At 42.9% G+C, this 24,829-nt stretch overlaps 2 protein-coding genes across 2 annotated transcripts; both read right to left on the reverse strand.

Annotated features, from left to right (window-relative positions):
• Positions 1-3,964: 3,964 nt before the first annotated feature.
• On the reverse strand, positions 3,965-9,211 carry LOC109884928 (40S ribosomal protein S15a). Its single transcript, XM_020476848.2, has 5 exons — positions 9,094-9,211; positions 7,976-8,113; positions 7,655-7,734; positions 7,327-7,412; positions 3,965-4,098 (listed from the first exon to the last, which is right to left on the reverse strand). Exons 2-5 carry the CDS (start codon positions 8,106-8,108, stop codon positions 4,005-4,007), a joined length of 393 nt encoding a protein of 130 aa, XP_020332437.1. The 5' UTR covers positions 8,109-8,113; positions 9,094-9,211; the 3' UTR covers positions 3,965-4,004.
• Positions 9,212-9,801: 590 nt separating this feature from the next.
• Positions 9,802-17,768, reverse strand: LOC109891809 (carboxylesterase notum2-like). The gene is made up of 12 exons (XM_031798821.1): positions 17,514-17,768; positions 16,932-17,257; positions 16,356-16,408; positions 15,464-15,559; positions 15,199-15,259; positions 14,726-14,823; positions 14,518-14,620; positions 13,909-14,097; positions 13,597-13,697; positions 13,105-13,252; positions 12,306-12,353; positions 9,802-11,321 (listed from the first exon to the last, which is right to left on the reverse strand). Exons 2-12 carry the CDS (start codon positions 17,243-17,245, stop codon positions 11,015-11,017), a joined length of 1,518 nt encoding a protein of 505 aa, XP_031654681.1. The 5' UTR covers positions 17,246-17,257; positions 17,514-17,768; the 3' UTR covers positions 9,802-11,014.
• Between the last annotated feature and the right edge of the window lie 7,061 nt (positions 17,769-24,829).

Here is a 24,829-nt window from a genome sequence, read left to right on the forward strand (position 1 = left end):
TGTGAAATATGAACAAGAGACTCACATGCTTTTAAAAATAGGATTGCTATTATTTTGTATTGGTAGCATGACAAATATATGACCAAATGCCTGCTCCCTAACAAAGCGGAGTGAGGGGAGGAAAAAGATGAACCATGGATCAAAAAGGCATGGGCTTGGACTCCGTTTCAAAAGATCATTTATATGACAGCGATTCCACACGTTACAGCCAAAATACAGAAAATCCTATGTGAAAGCAGTATTATTCAGTACATTTAGTTATTGCTTGCATTTCTAAAGTCTACCAACCTTACCAGCAGGCTTGCCAGCTAAGATAGTTAGACAAGCTACTTACACTAATTTGATTGATAGCCTGGTATGGCTTCTTGGTAGCTAATTATGAGGTTGATAACCTATCTGGGATAGCTAAAGCCAACTTCATAAAATTGCTAAGTGGCTAAGTTTTTTTTACAGGACAAATCTGAGGGGGCATGTGCCTGTGTGGTTGGTTGCTATTGTGCTTAAAACGGTCCCATCTTGGATCACAGCATACACCAGCAGCTGGGGGTTTCATCATTCCTGATTTCATGGTTTCTATTGGTCCTGATAAAACGTTGTGGAGTTTAGCTTCCAGGTCAAGAGAGAACGAAGAGTTCATTACGGGCAACTGATTATAATAATACTCGATACTTTGATAAAGCCAGGAAGATAATGACTCTTTAGTTGGTTAATATTTACTGTGAGCAATAGGAGAACGGACCCTGTATCCACCTCCAGGATGACCCTGAACCTCTCATTGTGGCCTTGTCATGAACATGCACCCCCTTGCTAAGTGGTGTAAAACCCCTCATCTCTCTTTATCTCTCTCTCTCTGAGCTTGGACACCCATGTCCCAGCCCTCCCTGGGCTTCAAAGCAAAACAGCAACAAAGACTTTGGTTGTCCTCTTTACGAGGCCAGCGCATAGTGCTGTGAACCCATGAGGGAGCAAGACAGTCTCTGTGCACTTAGCCCATATAACATTGTCATAGTGCACTGTGTGCTGCTACCCAGCACTTTGGCGCAGATGCATTAGCTGTACCCTTCTACACCAAGTCTGGCGTAGGCTGCTAGGTTCACAACAAGCAGGCTCTGGGGTAGGAGAGGTTGGGATGTCTGTGTCCCATCGGTGATGTAAAGTGGACAGCGACAGATAGTCCACATCGTGTCGTGGGAAAGTGCTGCTTTTAGCTGTAAAAATAGCCACCAAGGACCAAGCCACCAGACGATGCGGACAAATGTCAAAGATTTGTCCGTTAAGAAAATAAGGAACTCATTTTATGGGTGCCTTTACAGGAGACTGGATCTAGGGCTTTTTGTTGTGCTCCACTTTCAATGAATCCAACACAAGTTACAACAAACTCATTACAGTACAGAAACATCATCCATTCCCACTGGGGCACACCCTTCCAAACCATCCATGAATAGGATCACTCAATATTTCATGGAATGGCAGCATCGTGGAGCAACACACCATCTGCAGTGGGCATGAGGGACTTCCATTGGAGCTGACTTGAAAAGACCTGTCATGATTGACACTTTCAGACAGTTGTTTCCCATTTCCCTCCAAGTCTTCCTGCCTACACGGGCAATCAGGCATTTCATTTCCTTGACATGACCAGACCAGGAAATCCTCCGCCGAGATACAGCGTATATAACCAAGGACCCATATACAACTGATTCAGCCTCACTTGATGCTAGTGAACAAACGCTGGACTGAAAGTCTACTTTGCATTACAAAATAGGCCTGTTTCTTGAAACTGTAGCTTAAAATGCTTTAGAAGAGGTAGAACGCAGCTACCTGCCTGCTCACACTAAGTAATTACTACATATATACTACATATAGTAATTACTATAGTGCCCGAGGGCAAGAGAGGGAAGGTTTCAGACTTCATTTAGTGTGAATCCAGTAATTCATTATCCACATCTGGGGCAGCTATAATGGGGGAGGTCAACCCTCCAGACGCATTTTCAGAATTCAGCTAAATAATTGTGGAGGCCACAACTGAATCCCAGGAACACTGGCTCAAATTGCCATCTTGCATCTACACAGCTTAACTTCAAGATTGATAACAGACATCTGAATACTGTGCTCTGAATACCACACCGGAAATATACTGAACAAAAATATAAACACAACATGTAAAGCGTTGGTCCCATGTTTCATGAGGTGAAATTTTACCTCCATTACACAGAAAAAGGGAGCATTTCTCCAAAATAATCCATCCACCTACCAGGTGTGGAATATCAAGGAGCCGATTAAACAGCATGATCATTAGGTGCACCTTGTGCGGGGGACAATAAAAGGCCATTCTAAAATGTGCAGTTTTGTCACACAATGCCACAGATGTCCCAAGTTTTGAGGGAGCGTGCAATTGGAACACTGACTGCAGGAATGTCCACCAGAGCTGTTGCCAGATAATTGAATGTTAATTTCTCTACCATAAACTGCCTCCAAAGTAGTCTTATAGAATTTGGCAGTACTTCCAACTGGCCTCACAACCGCAGAACACGTGTACCTGCACCAGCAAACGACTTCACCTGCAGGAACGTCTGAGACCAGCCACCTGGACAGCTGATGAAACTGAGGAGTATTTCTGTCTGTAATATAGCCCTTTTGTGGGGAAAACTCATTCTGAGTGAGCCTTGCTCCCAAGTGGGTGGGCCCCACCCACCCCTGGCTGCACACTTTCCCAGTCATAGAAACTGATATATTAGAGCCTAATTAAATTATTTCAATTGATTTCCTTATATGAACTCAAAATCATTGAAATTGTTGCATGCAGCATTTATAGTTTTGTTCAGTATATACAACTCAACATGTAGTATTGGTCCAATGTTTCATGAGGTGAAATAAAAAATCCCAGAAATGTTCCATATGGACAAAAAGCTTCTCATTTTGTGCACAAATGTGTACATCCCTAGTGAGAATGTCTCTTTTGGTAAAATAATCCATCCACCTGAAAGGTGTGGCATATCAAGAAGCCGATTACAGGATGATCATTACACAGGTGCACCTTGTTCTGGGGACAATAAAAGGCCACTAAAATGTGAAGCTTTGGCACAACACAATGCCAGATGTCTGAAGTTGAGGGAGCGTGCAATTGGACATTCCTGCAGTCAGTATGCCACCAGAGAATTTAATGTTTATTTCTCTACCATTAGCTGCCTCCATTTTAGAGATTTTGGGGCCTCAACCACAGAACAAGTATATGGTGTCGTATGGGCGAATGGCTCACTGATGTCAACGTTGTGAACAGTGACCCATGGTGGCAGTGGCGTTATGGTATGGGCAAGCATAAGCTACGGACAACAAACACAATCACATTTTAAATCGCTGGCAATTTGAATGCAGATACAATTACGAGATCCTGAGGACAATTGCCGTGCCAATCATCTGCCGCAATCACCTCATTTCAGCATGATAATCCACAGCCCCATGTCGCAAGGATTTGTACACAATTCCTGAAAGATGAAAATGTCCCAGTTCTTCCATGGCCTGCATAGTCACCATGCATGTCACCCATTGAGCATGTTTGGTATGCTCTGGATCAAAGTGTTCCAGTTCCCGGCAATATCCAGCAACTTCGCCCAGCCATTGAGTGGGACACCATTCCACAATCAACAGCCTGATCAACTCTAGGCGAAGGAGCTGTGTCGCGCTCCATGCGGCAAATGGTAGTCACACAAGATACTGACTGGTTCTGAACCACGCCCCTACTTTGTTTTTTAAAGGGTATTTGACCAACAGATCCATCTTTGTGAAATCCAGATTAGGGCCTAATGAATTTATTTAAATTCACTGATTTTCTTATACGAACTCGGTAAAACCTTTGAAATAGTCATGTTTTTGTTCAGTATAAATGACTCATGTCATTCTCATTGTAACAATACATAAAAAGAGCTTTTGACTGTAGCAATCTAATAAGACAAAATACAAAGTCCAGTCCACTGGATTTGGTGTTTTATTTTGAAGTTCTTTACATTTTAGAAAAAGAATCCAAGAATTTTCCCTCCTGTGTGTTTTCGTCTGGCTTCTTCGTGGTCCATGATGCCAGCTGAGGTGGTCAGCACAATGTATCTGAAGAAACAGACAAGGTGTGTAAGACATGAGTTTATAAAAACACTCACAACAGGCAGACTTAAATTAATTTATGGCAAGCAGTAGGGAAATTCTAGAACAAAAGTACATTTAACAGTAATAGACTAAGACCATGAAACTCCAGGAACAGCTGAGACAAATCCAGTTGAACCCCTTCTAAAGCAACATCAGTTGCTTCCATTGATGCCATACAAAACTTAAACAAGCATTTCCCAACCTCGTCCTTCAAAAACCTGCTATAAACCAATTGCAGACCATCATTACCGTATCAAGACAACTTAAGGTACTGTTTTGCTCTCCACTCCTGAACCACCTTTCCACAGTAATTACGTGGCCTCCATTTATATTGTATGGAGGCCATTATGATCCTAAACATTCAATGCTTTTCCAATCAAGCAATGTTAGCAATGCATGTGGATGTACAGAGTGAAGCCTATCATAACAAGAAATGCATCGCGGTGGTAAAACTATTCCTGATAGTGACTATCCAAATCACATTCAATCTTCACTTTAAGAGTCATTCTCTTAAAAAAAGCTAGATGCAACAAATGTTATGAAGTCATACAGGGGGACTGGAATAAAAGCCTGCACACCCATTAGCTCTCCTGGAGGATGGTTGACCACCCTTTATGAAAAACATTGCATGTCTTGCCTTTTGAAATAATTTGCCCATTCAATATATCAAATGGCTATGTAGGCTACTAATCGTTTTATTAATCTGAATCAACCCCACAAAATTTCTTCAGGAAATGTAGCTTTTCGAGTTGTCATATTTATCTAAGAAGTGTTTACTTTGCAGGCTGTCTAGCATCTATTGAGTTTCAATGTCCCATACATTGGATGCCCAAATCAACTGCAAGTATATAGAAAACAAGTTCCTGAAAATAATGTTACGGGTTCACAAATAATCTTGATTCGAATCCCAACTAATGCAATGGCAAAGTGAATCATTTGTTTCTGCAAAAATCTTTTAAATTAAACAAATTGTTAAGTGAATCAACTTTGCATGGCCTTATGCGCAAATGTCAGAGGACAGTTTTTTTGAACATGATAAAAACATGAATACACGCTATCCTTTGCTAAACCGTTAAGAGGGTACAAGATGTTTGGAATTGGCTACCTAGTCTGTTCTCGATCATATTTGATAGACTAGGGCTACCTGCTGCTGCAACAGCCCACACTTCTCGCACATGCAGGCGATGCTCGCAAACACGCAAGTGTAATTCTGATCCTGTCTGATGTAGATTGTTTGCGAATTGATAAAATATTTACACCATTCCTAAACAAATGACATTATCAGAAATAAAAATCACACTTGCCCTAAACTTTTGGGATCCTGGAAAACACAATTTTAAAATTCCATGACCTTCCCAGGATTTTCATGGCTATACAAACCCTGATCATGTGACCACAATTCAGTCCATCTCCAATAGTGCAAACCATATAAGTGCGCTAAGTCACATCAAATAAGCACCAACCAGGTCCAACAAACCTTTCCCCCCCCCTCACTGGCCTGGATATGGGGTAGTTTATAAATGCATTAGACCCATGCAGGACCTAGGTTGACATGCTTTGGCTCTATTTAGCTAGTAATAGAGTCCATTTGGTTATGATGGCATATAATAAAAAGCTGTGCAATATATTGTAGCAATGCAAGACATTCTATTCTTTAAAATTGCATTAATTATATAAAATGTTGTTTCTAAAGTACATCGATTTAAGGAATAGGACGTTGCCCCTTTAAGAGGAGGGCTTTCAAAAGAGATATTGACATGGCCACAGCAGGCCAGCCAAGACGAATGCTAGGTGTCTTTTTGTAGCTTTCCTTTTGCAGACCATCAATTGGTCACCATTAGCTAACCTATTGCAATTTTTGCAATATTGAAGGTTTACTTTAGTATATCACTTCTCCTAAAACAAATAAGCGCAGCGAGTGACTTGATAAATGCTTATTTTTACTCTTGACAGTTTGTGTGCCATGTGAACGCCTCAAGTACGGTGGAGTTCAAGAAGTTGCGAGTTGAAGTTGAATGAACTGCCAATTATATTGCTCAAATACAAATAGCATGACTTTTCCGCCTGTAGCCTCCAAAGGTTTTCTATGGCAGACTGACACGGGTAAACGCCACAGATGGAATGCCAAAATGCGCCAACTATAGATGGGTTAGCTGACAACAGCAAGAGAACGATGCACATGCTTTAAACGGGGCAGAAGTCCAAGCGTTGTTGTGGATGGCCAGATAGCTAGCAAGAATGACAAGAAACTGCCCTGTGGGGAATCGTGACATGTTTCAGCTAGTTCATCTCGTTCTTGAAGCCATGTCTTGTTTTGACTGATTTCACCTCATTGCTAATGGCTAAAGTTCGCTAGCTAGCCAACCACTGTAACAATGTATTTGAGAGACAAGTGCTTATTGTGCAAATTTAGGTTTTCAAGAAACAAAGGAGACGAAATACAGTCCATATGTCAACAACCTAAGCCAGCCCCGATAGTTGCGGACGAGTCATTGTGACACACCCATTAGATTTTATCAGTCCACACATATCAATAAATCTGTGACCGTGCCTTCACCACATCCACCATTGGACTTAAGTAAAGCTGCGCATAGTGATATTGTCAGTACATACTCAATCAACCATATTCACCCCCTTTCCTACATGCAGGTCAAATCCTGTTCAAGAGGCTGCAGCAATCATATTCCCATGGATGCATTCAATAGAAAGTGGGAGCACAGAGTACACTCAGTCCCAGGGACCCAAGTTACCCATCCCCGACTTATGATACAAGTTCCCGTTGCCTAGGCTGCCCTCATCTTTTCAAAGAAAGTGCATTTCAAGGACTGTTCCAATCTCCAACCCAGCCAGCTCCCAGCATCTATAAATACTAGACTAATGCTGCATTTGCTTGCTCTTAATGTTATCGGAAGCGGAACATTCAGGCACAGAAATAAAAGGCGATTAGTTTACTTGCTTTGACATCCAAATAAAAGTTCTGAGATTTAAAGTCTGTGAAACCCAGGGCACAATTTTATACACCCCAAAGGAGCACATTAACACGACATCAAGAGATGCATTCATACGTGAAACACCGTAGCAAACAAAGTCGTCACTGATGAATACCTCCCTGTTCACAAAGTCCCACTGCACAACCGTGATACTGCCACTAACATTCATGCCACCATTAGGGTTCTGCTGACTGATTCTCACCCGAACTGTCTTGAGGGCAGGAGGTTGTTCTGCCACTTTTCCAGATCCTTCAACTGGAGGTCAAAACGAGGGCTGATCACACCACACTGAAATTAGCAAAAGAAAGATTAGAAGTGCCAGGTGCAAATATACAATTACGCAGGTAGGCTGATAATGCCACAATGCAGAATATGACCAAGAAAAAAAACATGTCAGAGAAGATGAGCAAAACAGAGGGGTCAGATAGTCTATCAATCTACCCCAATACAAGAGTGAAAATGAAGTAGAATGGAACTCAAAAGGTCTGATGGTAGTCCTTGTGATGCAGTATATTGAACGTTTTTTTTACCTTGTTCAGCCTGCCAGTGAGATTGACGACAATTTTCCCAGCTCTGTGGTCGTCGATGATCTCAAACTCACCAATGTAACCTAGGGAAACAAGGGAGGCAGGGAATCAAAACCAAGTACAGACACACAGCATTGTCGATAGGATGTTACAGGGCTTGAACTCAGAACCCTCAACCGGAGGTAAGCAATTCCCCTCCTGGAGGGAAGTGGGTTATGCAGTCTCCTGGTCTTACCTGTAACTGACACCTGCACATCTTGTTGACCTCCCCCTTGACTGGACCCATACCACTTACAAAACAGGTGATACATTTCAGTAACTCACCGTGCTTCATCATGACGGTCAGGAAACGTACAATGACCTTCGAACACGGCCGGATCAGAACCTGGCGTTTCCCACGTTTCTCAGCATTGTTGATGCTTTTGAGCGCATCCGCAAGAACGTTCATGCGCACCATGATGCCTGTCGATCAGAGATACATAAAAAGTTAAATTAGTTTAGGAGTTGAAAGGCAGCCAACTACTGCTCAGCTAACTAGTTAATAGTAAACAGTCTAATAGTGGTTAGTTCTCCTAATAACATGCTGTGAAACTGGCAAGCTAACGTTAGCTGTCTAGCTAGCTATTGACTTGACAAATAAGTCAGCCAACAAACTGACTGTAAGCTAGCTCAAATGTAGGTAGATGGACATCATTGAGTATGCAATGACAATTTGAGTATAGGCTTAAAATTAACGTTAGCTAAGATATTGCATAGCAAAGTATTGTCCAACTAGCTGGTTAGCTAACGTTACGTGGTTACTTTGGTGAAGAAAATAGAAGAAGGCTACATACTAAGGTAGTGTGAGGTTAAAAGACATTATGCTAGCTATCCAAATTACCTGGTTAGAGCGAACCGTCTACATTTCACTGGCCAAGACATAACATTCGAATGGCTAGCGCCAACACCAACAATTTCAAAACTGGGACAAGCGTTAGGTCCGTAGATAAGAAATTAGAAGAGGTTTGCACGGCCATGCAGACACGTTTAACCACCACCATCGTGACCGTCTACCACGCATGGAAGGACTACATGTACGGGCCAAGCTAGCTAGAAGAGTTGGTTGGCAAACCAAACTGTACTGCTCAACATTTATACCATATCTTGACAATATAGAACATTTGTCGACTACTTAAGAACAAAACGTAATTAGCCTAACAGTATTGTCGGGTTTTATTGATGTTCTAGCTACCAATACAACACACCAGTAAAACGGACAGTGATGGGGACTTTACGAATCACAAGACAAAACACCAACATCTCACAACATATCGACACAATAACCATTTCATGACATTAGTACATTATTAAACGTGTATATAATTTCATAAATTGTGTTTTAGACGGCTGGATGGGTTAGATTTGGGAAAGATTGACAATGAGATTTTAGAAGGGGGCCTTACCGGTTCTGCAATATGGCGGAAAGAGGAAGTAGGAAGACCTAGCGATGCATTATGGGAATAAACTAAGGTTTTTTACGACTAGTTCATGCGATCACCAGCTGAAAACCACTGGGTTTATGAAAACTTGATTCAAAATAAGCTTGATAATTAAATATATATATATTATATTTATTCAGACAGTGACTTAGATGCAAATGCATCCTTATTTTACAGTCTCATTACTTTATTTACCCTTTAGTCTAATGCAAACAAACTTCCATGTTGATAAAACAGAAGCATTCAATTCATATTGCTGATTATATTTGTGCAAGAAATAGAGATTTCTAAATTAAAGTCAAATCTACCAAGATATTTTAAATGTGTCGGTAAGCAAATGTAAACGTCCAAAACATATTACAGTCTTTCTGAAACATCTCTGGTGTCTCTCTTTTCATATTTACAGTAGTAGTTGGGGAGTCGGTAATCCCTTTTCAAACTATAGTATTTTATGTGAGGCTTTGGTTTAAATCTAAAGATCGCCAACTAGTGGTTGGAGTGTGGGAAATAAATACAGTATGATGTTTTTACCGAGTAGATTATGCTTTATTGAAACCTGATGGAGTTTTTTCTTTAAATCTCAGAGCTTTAGAATTTGAGGATGAATTTGAAATAATGATTTAATGACAGGAGGATCGATCAAAGAAAAAGTAACAAAGCTCATTCTGAACAGGTTTTCAAGGATAATCCAACCTTTTATTTATTGTTCTGTATTCAATTCAACATACATCCACTATATAATGCCTGTCAAGTTATAGTTCTGTTTACAAGGTAAATATTTCAAGCAAAATAGGGTTCATTACATACAATTTAAAACAGTAGCAAATCAAACAATTCTGATTATAATTACCATACAATAGATTAGATATAATCACATGAAATGATTCTTTAAGGATGTAAATTATGTAGATATTACAGTACATGACACACTAGCTGAGTAGTATCGACTACAGTGTTTTTGAAGAGGATCACTTAAAAGGGGCCATGGGAAGATACATTAGGTTCAAACACACTTCACGGTAAACTCAAAGAAAGAAGAGATGGTCACGACCTTCTCTTGATAATATAAAATATTAGAAAGTATGACAATTGCTCTTCATTTGGGCCACTTTTGCAAGATCAAACATCCCTTACTCCACATGCATATCAAATATATATATATATAAAGTCAACGTTGTAATTGCAGCAGCAGTAGAAATGTGGGCAATATAAACTGTAGGATGTGTGTGTGTGTGTGTAGAACACATTCAATAAAAGTTAGAGAATGGTCTAGGCACTGCAAGTGTCCTTGCTTCATTCTCGGGCAGTGTTTGAGCTTGGACATGGATCTAAAACAGCAGACTCATATAATATATCCTTCCAGTCAACCATCTACATTAAAATGTACATTTCCTCTGAATACTGTACCAGTCCTATGTTGGCAAGATGATAAAATGTGCCAATAGCTTATTCAAAAATCCTCAAAAGCAGTACGTTTTACTTCACAAAATGTTGTTGAAGTTTTGTATAGTACATGTAGTTGGGTGAAAGTGTGTTGCAGGTTTGGTGTCTGACTGGTTAGCTACAGGTACCTGGCACTCCTCGTTCTCCCTTGAATCAAATCAAATGTGAGACACAACCCAGAGGTAAACTGGAATCACTCCCCTCCCCTCTTTAAACTGTCCAGGAGAGTGATCCTGGAGGCAAACTGTAACGTTACAGACAGACATAGTGTAAGCCCAGTGACATACCCACCGGTCAAGGCGGCATGGTAACAGTGGAGCACAACGGAATGGCTGAGCGGCACAAGAGAAGTAACCAGATTCTGTACCTTTCATGGTTACGTCATAACTCATAAAAAATGTCCCTTTACTAAGCCAGAGAGTGGGCTTCTATACTCCTTGTCTTAGCCACCGTTACTGACCATGCTAGTTATAGAGCTACTGTCCCTCCTGAGGTCCAGGCCTAGTTTCTGGAGGTCCAGGCCCATGCCCACTAACATCTGGAGCAGGGTGAGCTCCTGCTGGGTGGCCTGGTCCACCAAGGCTGGGCAGGTGGGGTTGCACTGGGGCCAGTGACAGGTGTCGATCAGGTGGAAGGGACAGCCCTTCAGGGGGGTCTTGCTGTTACGGTTGGCTTCTTGAAAACTCTTGTCCCAGCACTGCAGAGCCCGGGGCAGGGAGGTGCCTTTGACTTGAAACGTCATCCAGTTACTAATGTAAAGAACGAGGGAGAGAAGGAGAGGGGGAGGGAGAGAGAGAGAGAGAGAGAGAGAGAGAGAGAGAGAGAGAGAGAGAGAGAGAGAGGGGGAGGGAGAGAGAGAGAGAGAGAGAGAGAGAGAGAGAGAGAGGAGGGGAGGGGAGGGAGATAACAAGAGGGCAGGAGAGAGAGCGAGAGAGAGAGAAAGAGAGAGAGTGAGAGAGGGAGTGAATGGGTGCCAGAGAAAGGGGAGATGATTGAAGTAGGTAACTGTGAGAAGAGAGAGAGCGTGTTGGGCCACTTGAGCCCTGTATCTTCTCACAAGCAGTTTGCCTTGGCAGGCTGCGTCTCAATTAGTTCCCAGCTGTGCCCTCCTTGTGTCCAGCCTCCAACACCACCACCATATCTACCATCAACATAGCCCTGCATTAGATTACAAAACTGTGAAAATATGATCCACCTACCTCACACTAGTATGATTAGGCAACCAGCTCCTCCCCTACAACCCTGAGCTAATCACTCCTCCCATCTCCAACCCTGCCCTTTACCGTAACATAGGCCCCACCTTCTGCCCTGTCACTGACCCTATGTCCAGCTGGAGAGGCAGGTGTTTTAAGTGTGCGTGATTTTATGAGTGTGTGTTCCCTTTTAAGTGTGTATGTGTTTGCTTGCTTAAAGGGCTGAGTTTGTTTGTGCACGTTTGTGTGTATGTAGGTGGGTGGGTGCGTGTGTGTGTGGGTGTGTGTGTCCGTGTGGGTGTGGGTACGTGTGTGTGTGTGGGTTTGTGCGTGCGGCTGTGTGTGTGTGTGTAAAGCGTGCTGGGAGGTTAGTAAAAGTGTGAAATGTCATTCAGTGACATGCAGAATGCGGTTTGATGAACGAGCTACACAAAAAGAGTAGCATGAGCTCACTGGGTAGAGATCGGTCAGGGTAGGGGTGAGGGGTAGAGGGGACAGTGGATGTGCTTTTCAGGGCCCCCAGAGAGTCAGATGTCCTACCTTTTAGTGATCAATGTGTGGGACAGGCAGGAGGGTGCGAACACAGCCCTGCAACACACACCACAGCATAACGTCAGCACTGAGCAGCGTGACATATTTGATATGTCACGTTGGGAACGTTGTGTTGGGAACATGTGGAGAATATTGCTGTTGATTCATTTTTGCTAATTTTTCATTTCAGCTGATCAATAGTATACACTGACAGGAGAAAACATTAAGAACACCTGCACTTTCCATGATAGACTGACCAGGTGAATCCAGGTGAAAGCTATGATCCCTTTTTGATGTCACTTGTTAAATCTACTTCAATCAGTGTAGATTAATGGGAGGAGACAGGTTAATTACTTTTTTGAAGCCTTGAGAAAATGTAAACATGGTTTGAGTAAGTGTGCCATTGAGGGTGAATGGGCAAGACAAAACATTTAAGTGCCTTTGAACAGGGTATGGTAGTAGGTGACAAAAAAACACACCGGTTTGAGTGTGTCAAGAACTGCAACACTGCTGGGTTTGCGTGTATCAAGAATGGTCCACCACCTAATGGACATCCAGCCAACTAGACAGAACTGTGGGAAGCATTGGACTCAACATGGGCCAGCATCCCTGTGGAACGCTTTCGACACCTTGTAGAGTTCATGCCCTGACGAATTGAGGCTGTTCTGAGGGAAAAAGGTGCTCTTACTTGTTTTGATCACAAAACGTAGGTTTTGTGAATTCTTGGCCTATATGTCATGGATCAATCTCAAGCTCAGCTGTCTACCACATTCCACAGTCAAGTCCGTCGCTGCAGCTGCACACTTACGTGACATCTTTGAGTGAGTTCTTGATATCCTTTCCCAGGTTCTGCATGTAGGTCCACTGCTGTTCTGACAGGGTCTGACCCCCCAGGTAGATATTCTCCACTCGCAACTGCTCCTCATCAAACAGCCACTGCACCACAAACAGAGGGGCTATGACACACACACACACACACACACACACACACACACACACACACACACACACACACACACACACACACACACACACACACACACACACACACACACACACACACACAGTACACACACACACACACACACAGTACACACACACAGCATGAAAACAGAGTTGAGGTGTTGCTTGTACCTATAAGTGTTTTATTGAGTAACATGAGGGACGTAACATTTATTGGTATCTTAATGGGTAACATGATGGACATAAAGTTTACTAGCATTCTGATTCATGACCCTTCAGCTTTGATAGATGAAAGACACATTCTTACAAGATGGTGGTAGGTAGTAAAGACACTCACAGGTCAGGGAGGAGTAGAGTTTGTGGCTGAAGAAGCACTGCCACTCCTCTCCTTTCTTGTACTGCTGCCGACACTTGTCTGGGACCACCCCGTTCCACAGCCTAAGGAAACAGCCATTGGAGAAAAATGGCTTCCAGTGCGCATTGAACATAGACAGGGCAACTGTTATATGCTAAAATTATTGGTGAATTTCAAGCCAATGGAAATAAAGCTACACGTGTGATGAGATGCAATGCTTTGTTCAGGGCATCTGTCATTATAAGGTCATAGAGACATGGATAAGCTGAAGGGAGAGAGACAGATGTGTTTTACTTGAGTCCTCTCTTGATGGCGTCTACAGGTGAGCAGGAGACACTGTCTGGGCAGTCAGGAACCCTCTGCTGTTTACTCTCCAGAAACCAGCCCGAATCCACCAGGCCTCGAACCTGGGCCTCTGCCCCCAGCTGCTCCAGCTGACTGGACACCCTCTCAATGTTCAGTAGCACTCCCGTCCCTCCAGCACTGCAGGGGAGCAAAGAAACTGGGTAAAAAGTCTGTGTCTGTGACCGTTTCCCCGCATTGGCCGACAGCTAGCCACAATAATGCTATGCTGTCACAGTCAGACTTAACTGTGTGTTCTTGTTTTAGTCCTCAGGGTGTCTCACCAAACATGTTGCTAACCTGGGAAGAATCTCCAGAACTGTGTCCTCCTTTATGGAAGAGGCCCCTAATAGACATGATGTCATTGTCCCACACTCTACGGCCAATACAGGACAGCAGGGCTCGTAAACATCTTTATTGTAGACAACAGTAACAGGACGTCCTAAAATAGACTCACTCTGTCAATGTGTGTGAGTGTGTGGAGATGGGTAGCGGAGACAGATGGTGCCAGACAACGGGGCAAGATTGGGAACAGACCCAATGTAGAGGAGAGGAACTCACCTTGTGCCAGCCAGCATGACAACCTTGGCCTGTTTGATGCCTTTAGGGACTAGGTCTTTAATGACCTCACGGATGATCAGGGAACCCATGAAGGTATACTCAACTGTAGGGAAACATAGATATGCAATCAATAGAACAAACCACCGTATTGAAATAGCTTTGGTGTTGAGGAAAATAATGAGGATCTGCTGGTGGTGAGAGGACCTACTGGCATCTTTCTCCTTCTCTTTTCCCGGGCCTCTTTTCTCCTTGGTGGCTGTGGGCCCTGTGCCACTCCACACGTCGCTGGAGCAGTACGGGATGAATCTGCAGAAGAGGAGATACACAGCTGGGTCAGAGCCACACACACACTCACACACACTCTCTCTCACACACACACACTCTCTCTCACACACACTCTCTCTCTCACACACACACCCACACCCACACACACACACACGCACGCACACACGCACACTCTCACACATACTCATGTACATATGTAATAGTATTAATGGGACTCCATCCCTTATTGTGAAGCAACCTGTCATGTTTGATAGTCATCATCTCAGCCTGCAGTTGGCTTCTTCAATCACACAGATCCTGAGAACTTTAGTTAGCAGTACAGTATGAGCAGTACAGTATGTAGGACAACATGTACCAGTAACATACAACAACCAGCGTGTTAACAAGCATACTTACACAATATTACTGTTATACCAATGAGGGTTTTCTTCCGCCTGGGCTGACAATATTCCACTTCCTGTAAAGCAACCAATAGAAAGTCAAGCAGAGACAGTGGTGACCTCTCATTGGATATACAGTAGGACACAACACTGATGTCATATGACAATCAACAACCCATGACACAATGTATATTGGGAATGGGACCAAACATGGACGCCCATGTAAAACATGTATGATGAACGACGAGGATGCATTCTAAAACAGAAGGACCCCTACCTACCTTTGCGCGTTTGGGGCCAGTCGGATGAGGTCATGAGTCGTGGGATATTTTTATATCTGGTATCGCAGGAGTCTTTGTTGTAGCAGCACCAACCGCCTAAAAATAAGACACTAATATTAGCTTCTCACATCCGGTTTCAGAAGCTCAGAAAGGGAGACCCCCTTGTTAGCCCATTTCAGAGGCCTGAGAGGAATGGGGGTTGGGAGGAATGGGAGAGGGAGGGTAACTGAGGCATCCACCTGCAGCTCCATCTGCTAGCCTCTGGCCAGGCTCCCGAACTGAGGGAGTGTCTGTGGGGTCTGATGCACATGTATGGCAATGGACTGTTGAATAGAAACGGCAGGGATATAAATTGCTGGCTATTATGTGACTGCTTCCTAAAATCCCACCTGGGGTCCATTAATGGTTGAGTTATAATCTTAACCATACCTATGCTTATATGCATATTTAACATGTAAATCAAATGTAAGTCAAGTCTTTTGGAGCCGTACCTGCTGAGAAAATACACAAATGAACAAACTGTGGTATTTGTGACCTAATCAGATCCTTGCCGTATAAAAGAGTGGATATCTTGATACTTGTTGACCTGTATCCAACAGTAAAGTACCTCTGATGTAGGATATGTACACTGTTCTTAGAGGATGTGACACATCCGGTTCTAGGTCTCAGAATACACGTGTGATGTCACAACGCAATCCTCATAAATATCCCATAGCGACGGAGGGGCGAATGCCAGAGGAGGCGTCCAATCAGAGTGACAGACAGCCGCCGAAAAAGACGAAAAAGGGAAAGGAGACTACCACCGGTCCAGATGCCGATGAGGGCGTCGCGCAAACATGCCACGCGCTGACCTCTCAAGATCAAATTAACCAGATGAGTTTAAAATACACACCTTCCAGAAATATCAGCCATCTCTTACTGCCTTTGAACTCCTTTAGGTAAAACCTGTGGACCACAAATAAACATGGATGAAGGGCTGTGAATGGTGAAACCTAGAGAACACTGCTGTAGAGTGTCATGTGTTGGCTGATCTTCCAACCATAATCACTCATCATTGTAACTCCTTATCAACACAATGATGCTAAGTACCATAAAGTACGTGACAATTCCTGAATTCTTTAATTCCTTCAAAGTTCAACCACAAACTCTAATTCAAAGTCCTTTGATAGTAATTAGAACCATCTACCCCTTGCCGTCACCAACTTAGATAGCTGAGGACTAGATTACTACTTTATCTAATATCAAAACACATTACAGTGTAATTACAGCTGACAAATGGCAAATACAAAAACATGAACAACTGATTAGTTATTTCAATGTTTTCACGGTACTATATGATTCCTTATCACATCCATTTTTGCTGAAATTGATAGATTGTACTCAGGACATAAGACAAAATCTCTAGAGCTTTTTTATTATCTAAACAGCCATCATTTGCCTCCATAAATAGTTTTCCAGAGCATCTTACCCTGCCGCTGTTCCATCGTTGCATGTGACCTGAGTATTCTTGAGGACATGCAGCTTCATATCATCTGAAGCCTTGTTGTTCTGTGAAGCTGACTGCTGGGCTGCCGCCCGACCTCCAGAGTTACCCTCCCTGCCCGACTCCACTGGCCCAGAATGGGGCTCATCTTCTGGGGCCGACTGGGCTGCCTCTGACCCCTGGTTCTGGTTCCCCTGGTTCTTCTTAGATGACTTGCCACTAGGTTTGGCATTGCGGTTGTTCTGGCAACAAATCCCTCCTATCAGCAGCAGGACAACCACATGGCCCAGGATCTTCATAGTCAATCCAGCCTAAGAGTTTAGCACAAAACATGCTACATGAAACACTCAACTCATAGACACTGAAACACACCATCCTTACTCAATGGTATAGGCGAGAGTTAGGTTTAGAGTAATTGGGCACCAGCATTGCAAAACGAATGAAGGTTAATGATATGTTAGGCAAATTGACTTAACATACCAAACATCCTTCTCAAAAGTTAAAAGAGATTAAAGAAATGATCAATAACAATCAGGATCCATTAAATGCCACAGAAAATCAACATACCCCTTTCAGTATCCAGTCCTGAAGAAGGTCACGTGTGAGGAAGGATCTTGGGGTAAAACAGAGCAGCGATGCTACTGAGGAGACAGGTGAGGAGAGACTGTAGGTGAATGGATGCTGGCGTTGAGCACGGCTTGGCCAGTTTTTTGGTGAAGGCTCTGGGTTGGCGGTGCACTTTATAGTGCCACCATATGGATCCTATTTCCCAGCATTCCCTTTGAGCTGCCGCCAGGTTCTGACTGTGCGATGTGACGACACGCTAAGGGTGTTGGATGGTTAGTGGCGAGGAGAAAAGATAACACACGCTCTGCTGAACATATTTCAAGCGCCCCCACCCACCCACTCCCGCCTCGCACCCACACATCCACCCACCTGACCCAGTCCCACAACAAGAAAAAACTATACCTCCCTCATCCCCTCCTCTCATCCCCTCCTCTCCCCTCTGTTCGCCTGTGCTTTGATTTAAACACCTACATGGCTGGCATATCTGCAGCATAATCCTTCCGTGTGCCGTGTACCCCGGAGGTCAGTGGAGCACAAAGCTCAGACACACTCCATAAGACCGCCCCTCTATGTTGACCTCACGTTGAAAGATCCAGAGGACACACACAAAGGTACAGAGTGGTTGATACTTTGGGTGGAAAACGCACATGGTGGCTGCCTTGTTGAGCGATGGGTTTCCAGCTTAATAATATCAGATGGAAGCTCTAAATGAATGTTTATCAAGCTGAACTTTACCCCTTGTGCCGCAAATGTTCAATTTGCCAACTGAAGGAAATGTGTTGGTAAACAAATGACCTCAATAACAGTTATGTGAAGTGGACTGTCGCTACATATATGTGTTTAAAATGGCAAAATCAATGCACTACAGTAAAACGTTTAAACATAACAATAAGAAAGTGTGTTGAAAGAAGGATATTAATGTTAATATCTAAAGTTATTATAAATATATTGATTCAAAGTTTACAATATGTGCAATTGAATTTGCTATGTATGTATTTTACTTTTAGTCAAATTCATCGTCATTTTATGACAGAATTCAAATGCAAAGCCTCGAGCTAAAGCCATCCAAAAAGCATTGCGTGCAAAACACTGCCATCAAAACCTTTTCTAATCGTGAAGGGTTGTTCATCTTCAAACATTGTCTGGCTTGAAACACTCTAAATGCTTGAAATATAACTGTCTAGAGTATAAATCATTGTTGCTGTTATTACTGCACCTGCTGGGGTAGCCTATATTGTGTGAGACTTGAATAGGACAAGTGACAGTTAAAACCGTTAGAAAATGACTCATACGAATGATAAAGACCCCCAATAACCTATATTACAACAAATATAAGGATAATCATCAGGAAATTGAGAGATAAAACCATTGAGGGTTGTGGATTATTTTATATTGTATCCGGCTCTGTATTTACATATAGATAACATAGGGTAAAGTTATAACACTATTGTTTACTACTACTAATAATCATTTGTTTCTTTGGGATTCGTTAAAGCAAGAAACGTTATGTATAATTTGGTATTTACCAAATCTGTTTACAGAAGCACCAAAAAGTACCCACTGTGACCGCAATATCTTAGTATATAATTTCCAGGCAAATACTTAAAATAACTAAAATACCCAAATCCCCTTTACACCCTATGCAATATATTCTCAAGATATATATTACAGCTCTCAGCATACGCACAGTACAGAAGTAAATCCAAGTTCTACATGATGTGGCGGTAGTCGACCGGCTGCGAGCTGCTTTACCTTTCGCTGTGCTCCTGCGGGGGCCAGGTTGGGCTGGGGGCTCCTGGACAGGACAGAAGGTTTGCCACTGAGGGAAGAGGCAGGGTATTTGAAACCGATCTCACGTCCCCCCTGGGATAGCTGTGGGGTGACGTACTGATCAGTACAGAAGAAGTTCACGAGCCCGGCCTCTAAAATTCTCATCAATGAAATGCACACCATCCTGACGTGTCAATCAAGTCCCTTAACGAGGCCCTGGGACTGGGAGAGACAGCAGAGAGGCTGGGGTTAAGGGACTGGGATAGGGGCTAGGGATTTTGGGGACTGGGGCTGGGGACTTGGAGGGAGGCATGGGATAGTTGCATACGATACTTGACACAAAAGTATTGATCGCAGCACTAGTCAGCCTAGACCATTAGCGTTTCGACTACCTACAAAACACTCTCACTATTCCTTTAACTGAGGGTCGGGTACCTTCATCTAAACGGCTACGGGTTGTGCTATGTTTGGACACTATACACCAAACAGTTACAGCAGACAGTAATCCAGGTGTATCTACAACACAGAAATTATATCCAGAAGTGTTGGTATTTTGGAACTGGTATTTATTAGGATCCCATTAGCCGCTGCAAAAGCATCAGCTACTCTTCCTGGGGTCCACATAAACATGACATAATACATAGTACAGGACATTATTCGTCAGGGACATCAATTATATCCAGAAATGTTGGTGTGTTTAGTCTCGTAAACGAAATGTTATGTATAAAATCAGACATTTATAGTTAGTGTTATTGCTTTGGCATGTTCTAGAAAGCTATTTAAAAAAAATCTCATTCTGATTCACATTCTCACTTCTCAATAGAAAGCTTCTTCTAAAGCATTTTTTTTTACTTTCAAGTTATGCCAGAAGGAACATACGTGAAAATATGTCTGCGAGAACGTATGTGTCGAAACAATAAAATGAAATCTAATGACACTGCTATTCTGAACTTGATCTACTGAGCTGAACAATTTCTTCATTCCTTCGGTCGTCTTGAAAGCATGCACACAACCATCTGTCTTCCCAGAAATCAATGCAACAATCTGTTTAACAGATACCTCAAATAGCTGAGAAACGAAAGAAAAAACTTGTTGTAAATCTATCACCTTTTCGCTAGAACGCCTTGAGCAGAGCGCTCGAGATGGCATTGCTGCTATTTTGTTTTCTTTGATATGGGATTCGACAGATGATCATTTTTTACGCACCGACGGGCTTCAGATCAATAGCGAAAGCACATTCAATGTTCTCGGCTCCCCATGTTGGTTTCAACTCTCTGAACCAGCTAGAGGTCAGGGGCCAAGCCTCTCCAAACCACAGTGAGGACACACACACATCTCCGAGGTCCATTACCTACTGCACTTGACTTGTAAAGAAAAACATTTAGCATAACCTCACACAGAATGTGCCGAGGCCGTAAAGACCTTGCTGAACTTAACACTAGCAGGGTTAGAAGCTTGACCCCTGAGCACATAAGAGGCATACTTTCTCCCTGTGTTGTTTTTTTCTCACGTACCCTACACATCTTCAAGGTCAGGCTATAGACACCTAAAGCTTGGGTGGTCCAGGGCACTTTGTCTGCTGAGCATGTGTGTCATCACCAGTGTCAGTGAGCTGATGGCGAGCTAGAATATCTGTCGGCAGAGAGCATCAAAGAATTGACATACACCACATTTTATGGGGACACACCACAACACAGAAAAGGTTATGACCCACTGGTAACAACTTCAAAATGAAGCACACGGGCATTAAATGACCACCATATGCTGGCCACATGCGTGTCCAACGGTGAACAGTATTCATAGCAGCTTGAAGTCAACTTGTAAGAGGACAGAATACAGAAGCTCTGTGGTGTGAATACTGGCCGCAGTGACATATAAACCACACAGGAGCTTAAATTGGCAATCTGCTACCACATCACCCTGATATCAGGGTTGTCACCAGCCCTGTAGGGCATCGGTGAGGGGAGAGGGCCCGTGACTGATGAGCCAGGAGAGTGGCATGTTTACGAGCTGCATGAAAGCCGGGCTCAGCGGAGAGCAATGGAGCCCAGTGAGAAACAGCATTGCCAGGACACACCCTTCAATCAGCCCAGTCGACAGAAGGGACTTGACCGGGATTGGTGCAAAGTGTGAAATGGCCACTAAAGAGGACTAACAGGTGGAGTGGGCAACGCCCTCGACTAGAGCCAGGTGTTTAGAGGTCATGCGTGGCAACCTTCTGCTAACTGTCAACCAGTCAGCGTGATGGATGGAGGGGACCGATAGCAGTAAGAACGGGATCGGCTTCAGGAGCAGGGTAATGTAACGGCCATAGACACGGTGGCATGACATACTGTAGGCCCATAGGTATGGTGGGTCCGCGAGAGGCCACAGAGGGGTGCATCTAATGCTCCCACCTCTCAGCCCATCGTCGGCGTGCCTGGCGCATCTTTGCCAGAACAGATTTCATCAGTAGATTAATTGCACAGCCCCTATCCTCCAGCTAGCAACTGTAGTGCGAGTAAAGAGCAAGGCAAGACAGAGAGAGGGGGTATAACTCCACGACTTCAGAAGAACAGGCCTCTTTGGTCTCATGCAACATACACTGGAACCTAAATGTGTGAAAACAAATGACATTTTGAAAGCAAATACTTTTGTCCAAAAAAAAGTTTCAAAAATGTATCAATTGGGTCTTGAAAGGAGCCCTGTGGCACACCGTTTACCAAAAAACACCCTATAAACCAAAACAAACTAAAATACCAATTTTGTCTGACGCAACATACACTGGACCGAGCCCTGTGGCACACCTAGTACCAAAAACACCACATTAATCAGAGAAATTGTAATTGCAAACTTACTAGCAGAGTATTGCAGAGTCCATGTCCTCTTGCCAGGGTCCCAAGGGGGCCTGGGGACATGCTTCAGTGAATAGCTTGAAGAGTCGTTGGGGCTCATGACAGAGGAGCAGCAACGTGGCCTTGGAGTCATGCTTGAGCGGCCGAGCAGGGTCACGCATAAGCCTCTCCCCAGCTGATCCACAACGCAGGGTGCCAACTGCCAACACAGCTGCCCAGGCCTGGCTGCTGAGGACAAGCACACGTAATGATTGCTACCACCAATGAATAAGAGAGCTATCGGAGTCTTGGGAGTTAATGTTAATGTCCTGAATCTGTAAAAGAAGATTCATGATAATATTAAACCTAACATTCACATAGTCATCCATTATGACTATGTGAACCTGCTAAATGCTTCATAGGCAACATATAACCCAGATACAGAACATGACCTTGGCTGGATTTCTCTGGATCTGGTAGGTGGTGGTCTTGCTCATGTCGGGGCGGCAGTAAATCAGGGATTCCTGCTGAGGTGATGTCAGTCCTTTACATCATGTGTTGTGGCTCCCCACTGTGTGGACACGTGGGCACAGCGTTTCTAGAGTGCTTTCACAGGGGGAGGGAGGGGACCCACCAGTCTGACCATTTACTGGAAAGAGAAGTCAGTTTATGTATGAGTGTACGGTATGTTTCAAAAAACATGTGGGCCCCGTTTGTCATCTTTCACCCCCACGTCCAGCTACAACAGGCAGTATAGATAAATGTTGTTTCATCTTTTACTTTGACAACCAAATTTGTGTACAGAATTGGCCACAGGCCAACACCATTGTGTTCAGTGCTGCACTGGCTCAGATCAAGCTAATGGCCCCTCGCTTCTCAGAAGCTCTTATAAAGGTTAAATGCATGAATGCTGTGACAAACAAGAACAGAATTCGAACATACAAACACTCCGTAGGAATTCTGCTTGAATTTATGGTAACGTGACAGCTAGCATCTGCGCTAGTACGCTCTGATAATAAATGAGGGACTCTGTCACTGGGCTGACTGATGTTATGCAAACAAAAGAAAATATGATTGGCTAGTTGGCCTTGTTATAGCCTTAATCTATCAATGCAACTGTTACAAGATATGTTATATATATATATGTTTAATTTTAAAGTCAAATCAGTCTTTTGAAAATAATTGTGAATTATTTTTTTAGGTCAGTAAAACCCTCATTACAGTACCAAGCACTCGCACCTGGTTTTGCAATGTTTAAAACAGATCAAACCCAATAACTTAACGAAGAATACGGAAATTAACCAGAAAAATGTACACAAAGAAGACAGATAGGAGGTGCTACTTTTTATTTCACATCAGAAGCATAGGTTTGTCCAAAAAGTATCAACATACAGCATTATGGGAAAGTTGAACATGTTATTTTGATACAAAGTTTATTTTTTACAAAGAACCTCAAAGAAACAACATGTGTATTTATTATTAGGGTAAATACCAGGTATATAGCAGGCTGGAAAATACCAATCGCCTCAAAACTTCTTTTACATTTTAGGAAGTTAAGACGGTCCATTGGGAAGCCTCTTGAATCCACAAATAAATGAACGGTGTCTTAACCTAACGAGTGGCTTCTTCATATCAAGAGACTCCGGTTATGTTCCAATATCCACACATTCTTTCTTAGTATGATAGTGTGGGTTTCAGACCTGAGCTCCATTGTGATCCTGCTGAGAGAATGGCACCGTATGATAAATGTCAGTCAGATCTTATCCCAAGGCGGGTGATGGACAACCCTGTAGATCTAGGTCAAGAAACAATATGCTCTGCATCCGAAAGATTTTATGACGTATATGAATTTATATTGTCCACATGCACAAAATTTACAGCCTTGATTATTCACGGTCCCATTCGGGAGTTTTATTGCTATTTTCAAATTCTTGTTGCTGATTTCTCGGTCGATATATCAGCAGATTCCTTCTGAGGTGAATCTAGGCGAAGAAGCCGAACATTTCAACCACAGTTCTCCTGATTGCCATGTTTGGATGCTAAAAATAGCTTCATAATATTATGTCAAATGTCAATGAAGAACGTTACGCTGCGTCATAAAAAATATGCATTTCTGCTTGAGTCGTAGACTCGTAACGAAATCCTACTGCTTATCGAATATCGTTGCTAATTTAGAAAACAGGTGCTAATTTAGACGTTGGGTTTTATGGTTAACTGTTATTAACACCTGCATCATGACGGAGTCGTCACTCATGTTTTTATTTAACAGCAAGTTTGTCACCCAAAGCTGTGCCAAATATGCAGTTGTACACTTGTTGCTTTTTTAAAAGACTTGCATCTTGGCTATAAAGCTGTCAACACTATTAATCTGGAACAGAAATAATATGTGACGATCAAACTTTAGACGCAAAAATCCCCCCTCCCAGAGCCCCACCAAATGGGTAATGTATCTTATTGATAGATCCCAACTGTCTCATGCAGCTTATCTATAGGTGGTAACTTCCTGTTTCAATAAATAGTATGCAACATACTTTTTATTTCTCGCTGTGACAAAGAAAGATTTCATTCCACAACATCAGGTATCCTAAGCCTGCTAAATATACTAAACTCAGCAAAAAAAAGAAACGTCCCTTTTTCAGGACCCTGTCTACAAAGATAATTCGTAAAAATCAAAATAACTTCACAGATCTTTATTGTAAAGGGTTTAAACACTGTTTCCCATGCTTGTTTAAT

This window comes from Oncorhynchus kisutch, linkage group LG20 (assembly GCF_002021735.2).
Source record: "Oncorhynchus kisutch isolate 150728-3 linkage group LG20, Okis_V2, whole genome shotgun sequence".
Taxonomy (NCBI): Eukaryota; Metazoa; Chordata; class Actinopteri; order Salmoniformes; family Salmonidae; genus Oncorhynchus; species Oncorhynchus kisutch.

Excerpts from the sequence above, each read along its gene's own strand:
- LOC109891809 (XM_031798821.1), bottom strand. The coding sequence starts at position 17,245 with ATGAAGATCCTGGGCCATGTGGTTGTCCTGCTGCTGATAGGAGGGATT. Across the intron at positions 14,824-15,198 it reads TGGTATAACAGTAATATTGT|ATTCATCCCGTACTGCTCCA; the intron begins GTAAGTATGCTT and ends CCTCTTCTGCAG. Across the intron at positions 13,698-13,908 it reads GCCATCAAGAGAGGACTCAA|GCTGTGGAACGGGGTGGTCC; the intron begins GTAAAACACATC and ends CTGTTTCCTTAG.
- LOC109884928 (XM_020476848.2), bottom strand. The coding sequence starts at position 8,108 with ATGGTGCGCATGAACGTTCTTGCGGATGCGCTCAAAAGCATCAACAAT. Across the intron at positions 7,413-7,654 it reads TCACTGGCAGGCTGAACAAG|TGTGGTGTGATCAGCCCTCG; the intron begins GTAAAAAAAACG and ends TGCTAATTTCAG. Across the intron at positions 4,099-7,326 it reads CTGCCCTCAAGACAGTTCGG|ATACATTGTGCTGACCACCT; the intron begins GTGAGAATCAGT and ends CTGTTTCTTCAG.